At 42.7% G+C, this 14,595-nt stretch overlaps 2 protein-coding genes across 4 annotated transcripts; one reads left to right on the top strand and one right to left on the bottom strand.

Moving 5' to 3' along the window:
* The first annotated feature begins 326 nt into the window (after positions 1 to 326).
* Positions 327 to 8,534, top strand: khdc4 (KH domain containing 4, pre-mRNA splicing factor). Of its 3 annotated transcripts, none has more exons than XR_006007041.1 (14): positions 327 to 465; positions 919 to 1,102; positions 2,006 to 2,134; positions 2,230 to 2,309; positions 2,406 to 2,458; positions 2,565 to 2,743; positions 3,487 to 3,698; positions 3,829 to 3,889; positions 4,520 to 4,580; positions 5,003 to 5,289; positions 5,423 to 5,566; positions 6,124 to 6,205; positions 6,319 to 6,404; positions 7,710 to 7,772. XR_006007041.1 is itself a non-coding variant. In XM_041942612.1 (14 exons), exons 1-14 carry the CDS (start codon positions 437 to 439, stop codon positions 7,934 to 7,936), a joined length of 1,842 nt encoding a protein of 613 aa, XP_041798546.1. In that variant the 5' UTR covers positions 327 to 436; the 3' UTR covers positions 7,937 to 8,534. The 3 variants fall into 3 exon arrangements, 2 of the variants coding, with proteins under 2 accessions (XP_041798546.1, XP_041798548.1); XM_041942612.1 differs by having other exon boundaries at positions 6,096 to 6,205; positions 7,710 to 8,534; XM_041942614.1 differs by lacking the exon at positions 7,710 to 7,772 and having other exon boundaries at positions 6,319 to 6,456.
* Positions 7,718 to 13,049, bottom strand: LOC121610481 (NADH dehydrogenase [ubiquinone] flavoprotein 1, mitochondrial-like). The gene is made up of 10 exons (XM_041942615.1): positions 12,870 to 13,049; positions 11,786 to 11,868; positions 11,146 to 11,316; positions 10,824 to 11,007; positions 10,555 to 10,744; positions 10,217 to 10,429; positions 9,958 to 10,124; positions 9,772 to 9,853; positions 9,149 to 9,294; positions 7,718 to 9,017 (listed from the first exon to the last, which is right to left on the bottom strand). Exons 1-10 carry the CDS (start codon positions 12,951 to 12,953, stop codon positions 8,922 to 8,924), a joined length of 1,416 nt encoding a protein of 471 aa, XP_041798549.1. The 5' UTR covers positions 12,954 to 13,049; the 3' UTR covers positions 7,718 to 8,921.
* Positions 13,050 to 14,595: the final 1,546 nt, after the last annotated feature.

The following is a 14,595-nucleotide window of genomic DNA, read 5'->3' as shown; positions in this document are numbered from 1 at the left end:
GAGAAGCTTTAGATAGACATTTGAAGAAGCAGGAAGTAAAGTTGCAGTTGCTCACACTTACCTTGACTAAATGTCCTGGACTGTTTGGTCATGCAGCATGTGCTGCAGCTCAAGTCTTTTTCCTCCGCTGGAAACTTGGATATCTCCGGAGAAACTCGCTCGAGGGTGGCACGGAGGAGTTGAAAAGCGGGACAGGTGAGGTGGCAGCGCCACACCTGGACCTTTTTGAAGCGCATGAGAAATATGTGCTGGTATCTGGCGCCCCCTTGTGGTAGAGTTACAAACAACATTAACCGGAGGCGGAAACGTCGAGGCGCTTAACGGAGGCTACTAGCAGTCAACCCAGCCTAGTGAATTGGCTGTGCTGAAACCAAGGGAGATTTCTTTCGAATTTATTTTTGCATTGAGAGGAAAAATTCCGTTTGACAGGATATTGATGTCATTTTGTGGAACCCAAAACGGCGGGTGAGTATGTCAGAATGGCTTGTTTTCATATTTCTCTGTGTTATTTGACCCGCTGTCCAAATGCTAGCCGGCTAGCTAGCTAAACGTTAGCTCGTTTATGTAACCATGTTTATGTGTTGTCTGCACACTGGTTCATGCTAGTAATCCTTTAGATACATTTTTCGTGAAATAATCTTAGAAATGCATGCGTGTTTACTGTGCATCTGTACTTGTGATTACGCGAAGGATCACAAAAAAATAAACATTAGAAAAAAGAAGAAGCGAGGCCTAGAATCCAGAGTCTCACTTTTTGGATCATTTCCAAAACAACAATACTGTAGCTAGTCAACAGCAGGTGTTGCATGGGTAGCTTAGATTATAACAACAAAAATCTAAGTTCAAGTTACTTCAGTTCCCCCTTCTTTTTCCACAGTCATTAGTTTATCTTCCTGTCGTGTTTCTCTGTCCTCCCAGCCGCCGCAGCAAATGGGACCAGCCCGGCCCCGGCTCTGCCTCTGGTGGCATGGGGGAGGCTGAAGCTGCACCCACCGGGGCTCTGGATGCTGCAGCTGCTGTGGCCGCCAAGATTAATGCTATGTTGGTAGCCAAGGGCAAACTCAAACCATCGCAGATAGGCATCCCGGGACCACCTGATAAGGTAATAAGGAGCATAAGATTGTATGCCTGGTTAGTATCTAATGAAGACAACTATAAATGTCAGATCTTAGTAGGGGTGGGTAATATGTTGATATATAGTGTGAGTTCATATAAATTTGGCAGCCATGTGGAACCACAACCATAACTTTTCATGCTATTGCTATCTGTTTAACGTCTCTGGTTGTACCAGGCCTGTGTGAGCAGTGTTGCAAATCAATAATAGAGCTGCTGTATGGCAACACTGGACTAACAGATTTGTTACATCGTTGTGATGAAGCATAACAAAACATAAAACTATGATAGCGGATCGGCATCCGGCATCCTTGGTCATGATACTGTCACCTGTAACCGATGAACCTGTTTACCTGTGGAATGTTCTAGACAGGTGTTTTTGGAGCATTCCACAACTTTCCCAGTTTTTTGTTGCTCCTGTCCCAACTTGTTTGAAACATGTTGCTGCATCAGAATCAGAATAAGCAGATATTTACAAAAATCAATGAAGCTGATGAGGTCAAACATTAGATATATTGTTGCATTTCTGAAGTCTGGGAGTATTCTGAGTTCACAGTTTCTTCTTAGTGATATCACAAAACATTTCCAGTCAGTGTACCATAAGACTGCTGATAATAAAGATGTTTCTCAGTCAGTTTTCAGCAAATTTCTCTCTTAATCTTGTGTCTGATTTGATCTCCTTTTCATTCATGTAAGAGCAGGTTTACTCCTGTCACGTATTAAGTTCACCACAAACTTGCTGCCTCAACAAGTTTTTTAAAATATAGTTTATTTTAATACCGTTTGTTTTTAAAAAATATTAACACAATGTCAAACACTAAATGATAGGATATTCTCTCACCCCATCTCATTTGGATTGATACACTCTTTGTCTCTTTTCCTTCTCTCTCAGGCTGTAGGTGTTGGGAAGCCTCCAGTGCCAACAAAGGCCAAGGATGACCTGGTCGTAGCTGAGGTTGAGATCAATGACGTCCCTATCACCTGTCGGAACCTCCTGACACGCGGACAAATGCAGGACGAGGTCAGTAGCGATATGGATAACCACATCTCACAGAATTAAGTTTGTCGCTAGCTTTGTGGACTACTTCTTGATATGCGCTTTTTGTTTGGCTGCAGATCAGTAAAGTGAGCGGTGCTGCAGTTTCAACCAGAGGCCGTTACATGACAGCAGAGGAGAAGGGCAAAGCGCTTCCAGGGTGACTTGTCTCGCCTCTTAAAGTGATCATAAAATCTAGTTGACTTACTGTGTAATTATTTTCTGCTAACGGAACCCCTCTGCCATTTCCACACAGGGATCGACCTCTGTATCTGCACGTCCAAGGACAGACTAGAGAGCTTGTCGACAGTCAGTACTTCATATTTCTTTTTTTATTTAGACTTTTCAGTCAGTTAGGCATGTATGTCTTCATATAATGCAAGGAGACTGAAGCTTTCTATCCCTCGTTCTCCAGGGGCAGTTAATAGAATCAAGGAGATCATCACCAACGGTGTGGTGAAGGCTGCAACTGCCTCATCATCTCCTTCATCCTTCTCCCCCAGTGGGGCTTCAGTCACAATTTACCAGCAGCACAACCCACCTCCTCCCTCACTGCCCCCCATGACCCACCACAAACCACACTTTCAGTCTGGGGTAAGACAGTTTCCTTTTGTGTTTTTACATCTCACCAACAAGACGATAATGCCATGAAAAGTTTAGTGTTAATCCTTTAAATGTTTGTAGGCCATTTTTCTTGCCAAAGCTGGGGTAAGAGCAGACAAACTTAAAAGTCTGTGATATTGTTTTGCTCGCTACAATACAAATTGTAATTTATTATATGTATTACAATACAGCTTCCATCACTGTCAACATTTCTAGTTTGTACCACAGTTTTCAGTTATATATACTGTTGTGAGACAGTCTGTGATGCTGTGTAAAATTTGAAACAGAACCCAATCATCCGCTGATCCTTTTTGACATATACTCAATTGAAAACAGTAAAAAGACAATGTATTTAATATTTCACCACATCAGCGTCACTGATTTTATATGACATGCTTATTCTGAATTTGATGCAGCAGCACGTTGACTGTTTTGGAATCAGGGTTGTAGTAAAGAACTTTGATCGCCTTTATAAGGAGAATAAATAAGTCAGTGTGAAGACTGTGATGTTAGAGCTTTTAAACACAACAAGCTGGAACACCTCAAAGAGGTTCACATTCATCAATATGTCTATTTTAGGATTTGGAGTATTGTTGTAAACAGATATAGGTTTGTAGAAACCAACATGATCCTTGTGACAGTTAAAATGAACTGTTTTTTGGCTGGTGGATGGTTGTTATTACCTACAGTAATGTAGTTAAATATTCCCCTTAATGTTGTCTTTCCTTTCTCAGATGCATTATGTTCAAGATAAAGTCTTTGTGGGCCTGGAGCACGCTATCCCGGGCTTTGTGGTTAAAGAGCGGGTTGAGGGGCCTGGCTGTTCATATCTGCAGCACATCCAGGCTGAGACAGGGGCCAAAGTCTTCCTTAGAGGAAAAGGATCAGGCTGTTTAGAGCCTGCCTCTGGACGAGAGGCCTTTGAACCCATGTACATCTACATCAGGTGGGTGTTGTCCCATGAATTAATAAAGGTTAAGAACCTTTGCTTTGCTCCTTTGCGATTGCTGCTTGTGCAACTAGCTTTGCAGCATTGTGGTCTCGTTAGAAGTAATCACAGTCTGCTCTTTCTCCAGTCATCCTAAACCAGAAGGGCTTGCAGCAGCAAAAACCTTGTGTGAGAACTTGCTTCAGACAGTGAGTAATTTCCTGTTACTGTGTATTGATAAACCGCAGTATCTAATCCAGGTCTGTGCTTTTCTTTTCCAACTACAATTGGCACTCCATAAAAAGCCTATGCTGTTACAAATGCATACCTTTCCATGATTAAAGCTTTTGGAACAGTTGTCACATACTGCCATTGTTAACTGGTTTGAGGAAGAGCTGGATCGCTAACCACCTCCAGCTGTCCACGGCTGCTGGAGATGGAGGCCATACTTATTACAACTGTTTGGAAATTTTGGCACAGGTCTGAAGTATCTCTGTACGGCTATCTTTTTATAAAACTGTCGATGCTTGTGTATTTTCTGTACTGCAGTTTTAGACCACAAGTTTGAGTGGTATTTCCTTTAGCTGCTCTCTGCAGAAAACACAACAGGTTAAAGCTCAAAGGGAGTACCTGCTTCCACCAGGACATGTTGATGAATGCCATTAAATCATTTGTATTGGAGCATAAATAGGCTCATACAGTATTTTCTTACACAATACAGTGATGTGTGACAACGTTTTTATTGTTGTCTTAATGTTATTACCTATAAGAGTATATTTCCATGTTTTAGTTCCTTGAACCACTAATAAGCATTACGTACAACGTGTCTCTGTCTCTAGGTCCATGCAGAGTATTCTCGTTTCCTCAATCAAATGAGCACAATGATGCCAACACAACAAGGTGCAGTATAGCTGCTTGTCTCTCTGTGGTTTACATTTATGACTTGATTTCTTAAAAATATATAGCAGAATGTAATCATTTGCTCATTCCCTTTGACAAAAACTCAATTAAAAAACAGGACAAAAACAATATATTTAATGTTTGACTTCATCACCGTCATTGATTTTTGTAAATATCTGCTTATTCTGACTGAATCTGATGCCAGCAACAGATTTCAAACAAGTTGAGACAGGAGCAACAAAAGACTGGGAAAGTTGTGGAATGCTCTAAATACACCTGTTTGGATCATTCCACAGGGAAACAGGTTGATTGGTAACAGTCATGGAGTGAGGTTCACCACTTTGTGAAGCGTCTCAACTCTTTTGGAATTGGGGTTGTAGGTGTCGCTGACAAACTTGACTTGATTTGTTTTCCTCCTTTAGGCTTTGCACAGCCTCCAGTGGTGAATGGGATGCCTCCACAGCCTCCTTACTACCCCCCTGCTGGATACCAGCCAGGCTACCCCATGCCTGTACCACCACCTCAGCCACAACCTGTCCCTCCACCTTACACTGTCCCACCTCCTATACCTCCCACAACACCTGCAGCTATGCCTCCTCAGTATCCCCTCCCTCCTGCCCACACCCCTACACCTGCTCCCATTCCAGCTCCAGCTCTTGCCCCTGCCCCCTCCCCTGCCCCTGCTCCTTCCCCAGGCACCATGCCACAGGTAGGACAATGCCATCAAATCTTCCATTTCATTTAATGAATGAGGCAAATTGTGTTGGTTCCTTCCATTGTCACAGCCATGTGTGTCTAGCTTGCAAAGCACTAATACTTACTCTGTGTGTCCTTCTCTGCAGACTCTTCCACCAGTACCTTTTCCTCCATCAGCTGCAGCACTGCCCAAAGCTCCACCTCCTGCCGCCCAGGCCAACCCACCACAGAAAAGACGCTTCACAGAGGAGGTCCCAGATGAGAGGAACAGCGGCCTACTTGGATACCAGGTGATAAACAGCTCTTCCAACTTCACAGCCCCTCATCATTCTCATCTAGTTTTTATTTTTCACCCTTTTCTATTCTCCACGTTGTCCCCCTCCGATTTATTCTTTGCCTTTTATTTGTATATCTATGCTTTTACCTGCATAAAATGTGTATGTGTGTGTCTGTTTGTCAAGTCACTTAGTTCCATCAGCCAATCATATGATTTATGCGCTACCATGTCATCCTTCCCTTTCTTTAGATGTTATATGTGTTTTGGTTGAGACAGCATGGCGTGCTGTTTCCTGTTGTTGTTTTTGTCTTTCTTGTGGTAACATGGTAAGATTTCAGACAAAGGTATTAAGCTTATCAGCTTTAAGTATCTTTCAAAGTGGCTGGGAAAAAAGTGAGTGTAATCAGAGTTGTGGTAAGCTATTCACAGAGACAGATTTTTTCTCTTAGGTGCTGGTATAGCTCTTACTCATAGTTAAGTGTCAGGACAGGGTTTAGTCGAGGATGTCTGCTAATCGGGCCTGTGTGTTTTTCTGCTCATAGCATGGACCCATTCATATGACTAATTTAGGTGCAGGCTTCCCAGTGGGCAGCCCGGAGACGACAGGACCCCCACCACCGAGTTCCTCTGGCCCACCAAGTGAGAGGGACAGGTACACAAAGTTTTGTTGCATTTGTTCAGAGTTTATTAATGGAGAATTAATTAATAGTGTGCAAGGGTCAGTAGGCATAGTTAACTGACCCCATTTCTTTCTGTGTTCTGCAGTAGGCAGCTAATGCCTCCACCTCCGTTGCCTGTGAATGGTGTGAGACCCAAGATGGAGGAGAGACGGGCACCGCAAGGCCCCGTGGGTAAGGGCATTATACCGTGGATTGACAAAGTCCCTGCCCAAATCCAAAATCCACAGTTCCTGACTGTGGACTGTGCCCCCCATAAGCTTAGCTTGGATCTGGTCACAACCTTGATGTAGAGCTGCAAAGAGTAAACTGTAAATCCTCTCCCTGGCTACCAGACTGTGTCTAAAGTTCAGTGGTTTTACTTGAGATTGTTATAAAGCCCCAGCAGATGTGCCAAGACACATAGTTTGTTTGAATAGCTTTTATTTCTTTATTTTGAATACTGAATCCCCGTTTTTATGGCAGATTGGATAAATGCAGCATTACACACACACACACTTGCACTCAGCCTGAAACTGGCCCTTATGCTTCTTATGATTCTTACAGGATTCTGCTGCTGTGACTAGAAACCTCCAGATAGTGAGATGAAGCGATCGCTCGACATCTTGTATGCATTGTAGGGCTGTACTGAAGCCTCGACGCTTCATTCATTACGTTGGCATTCAAATTATAAATCAACATTCAAGATAAAGATTAGGCTCCACTAATATAGTTATTAAACTACTTGTAGAATTAGATTCCAGTGGTGGCTGTGGAGGACTGTTCAAAATTTATTAACTGTCTACATGTGCTTATGTTGACAGGTTATATTCATTAATGAATGTTGATTTGATGAAAAAAAAAGACTAATCCAATGAAGCACTTGAGGATTTTTTTTTTTTTTTTTTAGGATGACTTTATAAAATAAGACGACATTCGAAAACCTCAATGGAAGTTTAAAAAAATTGGTACAGCCCTGGTGCATTGTTCAGTCCACTGAGTCTGATAAGTCGAGTCCACCTTACCGTCCCCTTCTGATGACATCATCAGTCTGGGGTGTCTCATTGTTTTTGCTTTCCTCACTAATAAGAATCTCTCCTGTTTTTGTGTTTTTCTCTTTTTCTCTGTGTTTTTCTTCTCTTCCATGTATCTCTGGGGTGATGCTGGATTCTGATTGGGGGTGGGGTACGACTCGTCCTGTGACGCTGTCCTTCTACTCGATTGGTCGGCCCTAACACTGTCGCTCCCCACCAACCAATGGCTGCTTTCGAATGGCTGCCCCCTCCTCTACTCTGATGACAAACTATGATTTAAATCTATTAACTATTTGTTTCTCCCAAAATGTTTATTGGAATAATTAACACGCACCTGTCTTATCTGAAACATTTTGCTGCTGTTGTTTTTGTTGTTTTTTTTCTCTCTTCCCTTATTTCTCTCCCTCCCTCCCCCAAATGTGCACCTCTTCCTCTCTTCTGTGTACTCCCCCTCTTCTTCTTTCAGAGCCTGCAGCAAAGAGATTGAAAACTGGTTTGGTGGCGTACACCGGAGACTCCTCTGATGAAGAGGAAGACCACTCAACCTCCAAAGCCTCAGGGCCAGGTAACCCTGGGGCAGTTCCCCCTACCTCCACCTCCTCAGGCTGGACACAGGGCTATCGCTGCCCTCCTCCACCACCCCCTCGTGCTAAAGCACAGTCGCAGTCTATGCCTTTCTGGATGGCACCCTGAAACAGGAAAAATCTAAACTCCCTCAGTGCTTTGTGCCGAGTCTTACAGGATGTTCACCCAAACTGAGCCTGTTTTTTTTTTCATCACTCATCACCCGTTCATCACATGGATGACTCTTAACAGCTACACGTTGGTTGCAGCATTATTTTAGTACTTGGGTCCAAATGGACATACTAATATTTTGGAAGACTGGGGGGGGTGTCACACATTATAGTTTGAAGATGAACATTTGCAGGACTGATATTCCAAACTATTTTGTGGGTGTATAGATGGTCAGATGAGCGATATTCTGCCTCCAGTTTTATTTGGAATGGGATAAAAACACATGCAAGGCCAAGTGTTTGAATATAGTGTCTTTGTACAAACAATATTACAAGGCAGTCATGTTGTACATCACTGACTACTTTTCATTTTATCCCTAATACAGCTTTTCCTACTCTGTCACCCCCTTTCCTTTTTCCCTGTTCAAGTCAGTGACACCATCCTTTTCTATTCTGGTCTTTTTGTAAAGATCATGTTGGACTAACATGTAGTAAAACTATTGAATTTATTTCATGCTTTTATGAAATAAATAAACTTAATTTATTGCGGTGTTTGAGCTTGTGAATCCTTGTTACTTGTATTTTCCCCTATTAAAGTCCGGTCTGCCACACTTGGCAAAGAGATCATGACAAACCAAGTTGGCAACATCTGCCAATTAGCTGTCAACAGTCCTGCCTGCCAGAGTACATAGTGGATTAAAGTGACTTGCTGCAGAATTGATAATATATAAATAGACCACTCACCATGTGAAAACCCTTAAAAAATACAGAGTTGCAGTGAAGATAACTTTAAACTTGGAAAACATTTGAAAGCAGAACAGCAACCTTGTTAATACTAATAAAAAACAAATTTAAAAACTATGTTAAAAGTGATGTACGTAAAGCAGTATAGCATAATGACCTATTAATACTGACTGAATGCTGAAATGGGCATCTGCACAGTGTCAGATCATCTCAATCTCCGGCTCTCTTGGAGGGTTTTTCTTGTTATACTGAGCGATGCGGCTCTCCATGATTGGCCGGAAGTGGCGGATCAGTCCCTATAGATAAAAAAAAAAAAAAAAAAGTGTTAAAATGTAGATTAGTACTTGTTGGAACTTGCAGGCGCAGTCAGTGTTTCATTAACAGCTTAATTTGTTGTGCTGGTTAAAAACAAAACAACAGTTCTCACCTGCACAGGCCAGGCAGCTCCGTCCCCCAGGGCGCAGATGGTGTGTCCCTCTATCTGCTTGCTTAGCTCCCAGATCATGTCGATCTCTGAAACTGCTGCTTCTCCTCGAACAAACCGCCACATCATTTTATCCATCCAGTCAACTCCTGATGGAGAGGACCAAGAGAAAAGGTGAATACTGCAGAGAAGTATTCACAGTGAAATCAGAGTAGCCTTAAACTTTGATCAGTGTTTCAACACGACACAGGTCATCTTCTGGCAGATACTCACATGAAGGGAGTATTTTTCCTTAAACACTTCTATTAAGCAAAAATGTGAATGCAGTATTTATAAATCACAGAAGTGTTTCTTTTACCTAAATATAAGATCTGAGTACTTCTCCCATCACTGGTGCACATAATGTGTGGTAATATGAGGTTAGTAAAACCTTTAGGGAGCCCTGATTCCAGTGAACAGGCACTTTACTTTATTCATGATGATTTTTTATATATATATATATATAAAGCCTCACTGAGGTTTTGTGGATGCATACATAACTATTCTAACTATTAAAGAGAGAAATTACCACTGAGTTCAGAGGCAGTGTTGTAAGAACTGATGTGATGCATTCTGCAGTTCTTTACCTTCTCTGCAGGGGGTGCACTGGCCACAGCTCTCATGTTTGTAGAACTCAACCAAACGTGCGATGGCTCGGATCACATCGGTCTGGAGGGGGAAAAAAAAAACAATTCTCAGATTATGTTTCCAGGGTAATTGTCACTGAAGGTGTAGTGTGTCTTGTCATGCACATTATTCATGTGTCTGTTTACCGATTTATCCAAAACTATGATGGCGGCAGTTCCCAATGCAGTCTCTGCGCGGACCAGGTCATCAAAATCCATCAAAACATCATCGCACACGTGGCGAGGGATGATGGGAGTGGAGGACCCCCCTGGGATCACTCCTAATAGATTGTCCCAGCCGCCCCTCACTCCCCCTGCACCAATCACAGAAGAGGAGAGAGGAAGTCATGTCGGCATCTGAAAGAGTAAACCCACATCAACACAGAGGTGGACTGTAAACACACACCTGCGTGTCTCTCTATTAGCTCCCTCAGAGGAATAGACATCTCCTCCTCCACCGTGCACGGTGTGTTCACATGACCGGAGATGTTGAACAGCTTCGTCCCAGAGTTCCTCTCCCTCCCAAAGCTGGCGAACCAAGCTCCGCCTCGACGACAGATCGCAGGCGCCACAGCAACCGTCTCCACGTTGGAAACCGTGGTTGGGCATCCAAACACCCCTTCAGGGAAAGATAGGAAAGCAGTGCTCCACTTAAGGACTGTAATTACAACATAACCCTATTTTGCAGTTTCTTAAGCCATAATTTACCCCACTGGAAACCGGATCTAGGAGCTTTTACCTCACCTATGTCTGCAGGGAACGGCGGCTTGAGCCGGGGTTTCCCTTGCTTGCCCTCTAGAGACTCGATGAGGGCCGTCTCCTCCCCGCAGATGTAGGCTCCAGCTCCCCGCATCACAAACACATCAAAGTCATACCCCGAGCCGCACGCGTTCTTCCCTATCAGTCCTGCTTTGTACGCCTCATTAATGGCCACCTGTTTGAAGAGACAACACATGGTGTAAAACACGCAGCTTCTTTGTACTGATGAGCCATGAATCTGCACCTCTGTGTACCTGCAGATTTGACGACTCATTGTAAAACTCTCCCCTGATGTAGATGTACGCAGCACGAGCGCCCATGGCTCTCCCAGCGACCAGGCAGCCTTCTATTAGCTTATGAGGGTCATGACGCATTATCTCACGGTCTTTACACGTCCCCGGCTCGCCCTCGTCTGCATTCACCACCAAGTACTTGGGCCTAAAACACAGAAAAGAGGAAGACACATAATCCACTGCTACATCACCAGAGTGTCATTACTGTTGTGGACAGCGACGTACTCCTCAAGTGTCTCTGACAAATCAGATCTTGATCTTTTCTTTTCCTTCATATTCCCACCTGCCGTCGCTGGGTTTGTTCATGAAGCTCCACTTCATGCCGGTGGGGAAGCCTGCTCCTCCTCTGCCCCGAAGCCCTGAGATTTTCACCTCATTGAGGATCCAGTCTGATCCCTTCAGCATGATGTCCTTGGTCTTGTACCAGTCTCCTCGCTTGAGGGATCCCTTGAGTCTGGAGGGAAGCGGGAGAGAAAGAGAGAGATGAAGACGTAGTTCTACTAGTGCTGAACAACATGCAAAATGAATCATATTGCATTTGACAGACGTTGTGATTGCAATATGAGTCACGATTCTGGCGGGAACGGTAATTTTTGCATTTCATCTTCACAGAAAACAATAAAGAAATGATGATGATGTGATTTGTGCTGTGGCCTGTATCGAACAGCACATTCTCTTACTGGAGAATATGATTTGTAGGCTGCAGCATCTCTGGAACTCCACAGTGATTGATTTATTATTGCATGCTGTGACACAATTTACCTTTATCCATAAATTGCGGCTCCTGTGATTTGGATATTGCACTTGGTATCATGGTGATAATATTTCGAGTCATTGTTCAACCCTATTTTCTACTGTTTCTCTTCTTTAGTTTGAGGACATGAGCGACTGTGCAAAATTGTTCTTGTCTTATATATTTTTACCTCCAGTCATGGCGGCCATATAAGTTGGTAAATATTCGGTCTTCATCTCTCAGAGGGCCAAACTTCGTCTTTTTTTGCTTCACCTGGCGACAGACAGGAAGATAAAGGAAAAGTGTTATTGACAAGTGGCCTGTGTGATTATGTCATTGCAGAGGTGGGTGCATGAAAATTAGAGATGCCATCACTTAAGGGCTGCAATTAAGGATTGTTTCTGTTATTGATTCATCTAACAATCATGTTTCTGCTTTATCACCTGATGGTTTTGTCTATGAAATGTCAGACAATAATGAAAACTCGCATTATAATTTCTCACAAGCCGCGGTGACATCTTCAAATGTATTTTTTGTACAACCAATAGTCCAAAGCCAAAAGATATTCAGTTTACTATTGTTCCTGACAAAGAAAACTCACAAACTTCTCACATCCAAGAAGCTTTAACCAAAAACAGTTTTTTGCTTAAAAAAACACAACAACGATTGATTATTGAAATAGGTGGCAATTCATTTTCTGTAATTTCATTTTTTCTGAAAACTAGACTTCATCATATGAAGAATCACTTGAACACAGTATGTAGAAGGCCTCACATACACTATGTTTTACATGCCAATACGTAGAACTTTATATGCTCTGAGGCAGTCCTCACTTTATATGTGAGCTGGTAAAACTCATTTCTGTCCAAGTTTTGGGAACTGAACTTTCAAAATTACCACCAAACATTAAAAGATTTTAACTAATAATAATTAGAAATAATTCATAGGCCTATATTCTGCAATGCAATGATAATATATAATTACAACACATTTTAAGACATTTTCATTAAATATATCTCTGTAATACTCTTTAATATAGCCTTATCTTTATGTATCCCGTATTATTCTCATATAGAACAATATGCGGTGTTCAAATATTTAAGCCCAAAGACAAATTCAGCCAAAACACTACTGGCTAATTTATCTCTCTTCCTGGAAAACGTGGTTCTGAGAGTAATAAAAACAGGCTCTTGCTCAGTGTCAAAACTCTCGCACGCATGTTTGGTGGAGCAGGCGACCAGGCCGGGGTGGATGCAGTGTGGATGCGGGCCTACCTGCGGTTGTGCTGCGGTGCTGTAGGTCAGACGCGGGGTGACCTGACGCGCCACAGCGCACCTCAGCATGCGCCCAGGCAGCATCCTGCAGGAGCCCCGAAACCAGCTCACCTCAGACCGTTTCACACCCCGAAACTGCGCCCGCCGGCCTCCGTTTGACTCCTCACACAATCAAATCGATTTGCTGTTAATGTGCGGGCCTGCTGCTTCAGCTTAATTAAACTAAGAGGATTAACGAACCACGTCACATCCTATCCCAGCTTCCCATGCGGCGTCCGACAGGTACCCTACGCACGTGCGTAATTAGCGGGTCAGTATCAGGGCCACGTTGGAGGCGCGATCACTGCTTGGTTTAGAGGGATATAAATGGATTATTAATGTGAAAATAAACACTGACCGTGTCCAATATCTGTAAATAGACCCTGACTTGGAGGAGATGCTCAATTCGACATCAGGCCTTTTTTTCCCCCCAGCAGCCAGTTTATGTCGTTACAGCAGAAAAAAAGCACAGGTGACGTGAACAACTTTAAGATGACTGTTTTAATCAGGTGTTCCAGTAAGCCACACCACCATGAACCATACCATGACCCTGAAACTGAAGCACCTAAATGGAATTCAGCCACCACTAATCTTATGATTCACACCTGTGCTCCTCCTGCTGTGACATGTCAAAATGTCTGCTGCGAAAAGGGGCTTTCTTTTCACTCAGTCATGTTTATCCATTAACAGCAAAGACCGTGATGAGCCTCTTCATTTGCACTTTAACTAACAACTAATGGGTTTAACATTCAGGAAGTGATAGTGGGAAATTCTGAACTAAACCAGGAAGTGGACAGGCCAAGGAAAAAAAGGCTGTTTAAAAAAATAGCTATGTATTTTTCCTCAAGAGACTCATGTCACTACTCTCAAATCTGGCTGGCATTAATTGAGATTGATGTAATTAAAGGTTTATTTTATTTTCTATATTTTCATTTCATTAGGTGACCAATAGAGCTTGGCCAATAAATCACTGGGTTGGTATAAATGCACAATATCACCTTATCAGGATTATATAAGTGCCAGCCAAAGAGTAAGAGGAAATATCAGTACAGAAATGCCAAAGGTATGCTAAATCTATTTTAAAAACAGTGTCTCCATTATTCAGTTTGTCCACCAGAGAGCACAGGTTAGTTTTCAACTTTCAGAATATGTCTCGGTCACAATGCTTAAATTAGCAAATGTAGGAGTTTCTTATTACTACTACAAAATCCAACACTGATCTGGCTCGAGCTACTAAAGCCCTTAAAGAAATCAACGACAGAAACACAGAAAACAGCAAGCTTAGAGACCTTTATTTATTTTCTTTACATTAACTGAAACAAATGATGGGAAAATTAATTCATATCTCTGAGAAGGTTCCACTAAAAACTGAAAGACAAAAAAATGTATCCCTGATAGCGGGGTCTCTACTCAGACCGGACCCCATGTCCCTTCACCAAAGCCGAGAAAACAAACAGCTCACATAGAAACACACACTTCACAGCTGGCATCAGTTAACCCTCATTCATTCACAAAGCTCTGACGGGGAACACCAACACCCTTCATGAACAGGACCAACTGTCATACTGCCATTCCAGTAGGACTGGTTCCAGTAAGGCCAGCAGTTTACTTTCATCACTGGTATCTCCCTGTTTTTATTTCACAATAGGTTTAATTAATTTGCTCCAATTGCACAATACAAAATCTC

Source organism: Chelmon rostratus, chromosome 8 (genome assembly GCF_017976325.1).
Source record: "Chelmon rostratus isolate fCheRos1 chromosome 8, fCheRos1.pri, whole genome shotgun sequence".
Lineage (NCBI taxonomy): Eukaryota > Metazoa > Chordata > Actinopteri > Chaetodontiformes > Chaetodontidae > Chelmon > Chelmon rostratus.
Note: the sequence above shows the minus strand (reverse complement) of the source record. Positions and strands in the feature narration are given on the sequence as shown.

Excerpts from the sequence above, each read along its gene's own strand:
- khdc4 (XM_041942612.1), top strand. The coding sequence starts at position 437 with ATGTCATTTTGTGGAACCCAAAACGGCGG. Across the intron at positions 2,310-2,405 it reads AAGGGCAAAGCGCTTCCAGG|GGATCGACCTCTGTATCTGC; the intron begins GTGACTTGTCTC and ends ATTTCCACACAG. Across the intron at positions 6,405-7,709 it reads GGCACCGCAAGGCCCCGTGG|AGCCTGCAGCAAAGAGATTG; the intron begins GTAAGGGCATTA and ends TTCTTCTTTCAG.
- LOC121610481 (XM_041942615.1), bottom strand. The coding sequence starts at position 12,953 with ATGCTGCCTGGGCGCATGCTGAGGTGCGCTGTGGCGCGTCAGGTCACC. Across the intron at positions 11,317-11,785 it reads TATGGCCGCCATGACTGGAG|ACTCAAGGGATCCCTCAAGC; the intron begins GTAAAAATATAT and ends GCTTCCCTCCAG. Across the intron at positions 10,430-10,554 it reads GCCGTTCCCTGCAGACATAG|GGGTGTTTGGATGCCCAACC; the intron begins GTGAGGTAAAAG and ends CTTTCCCTGAAG.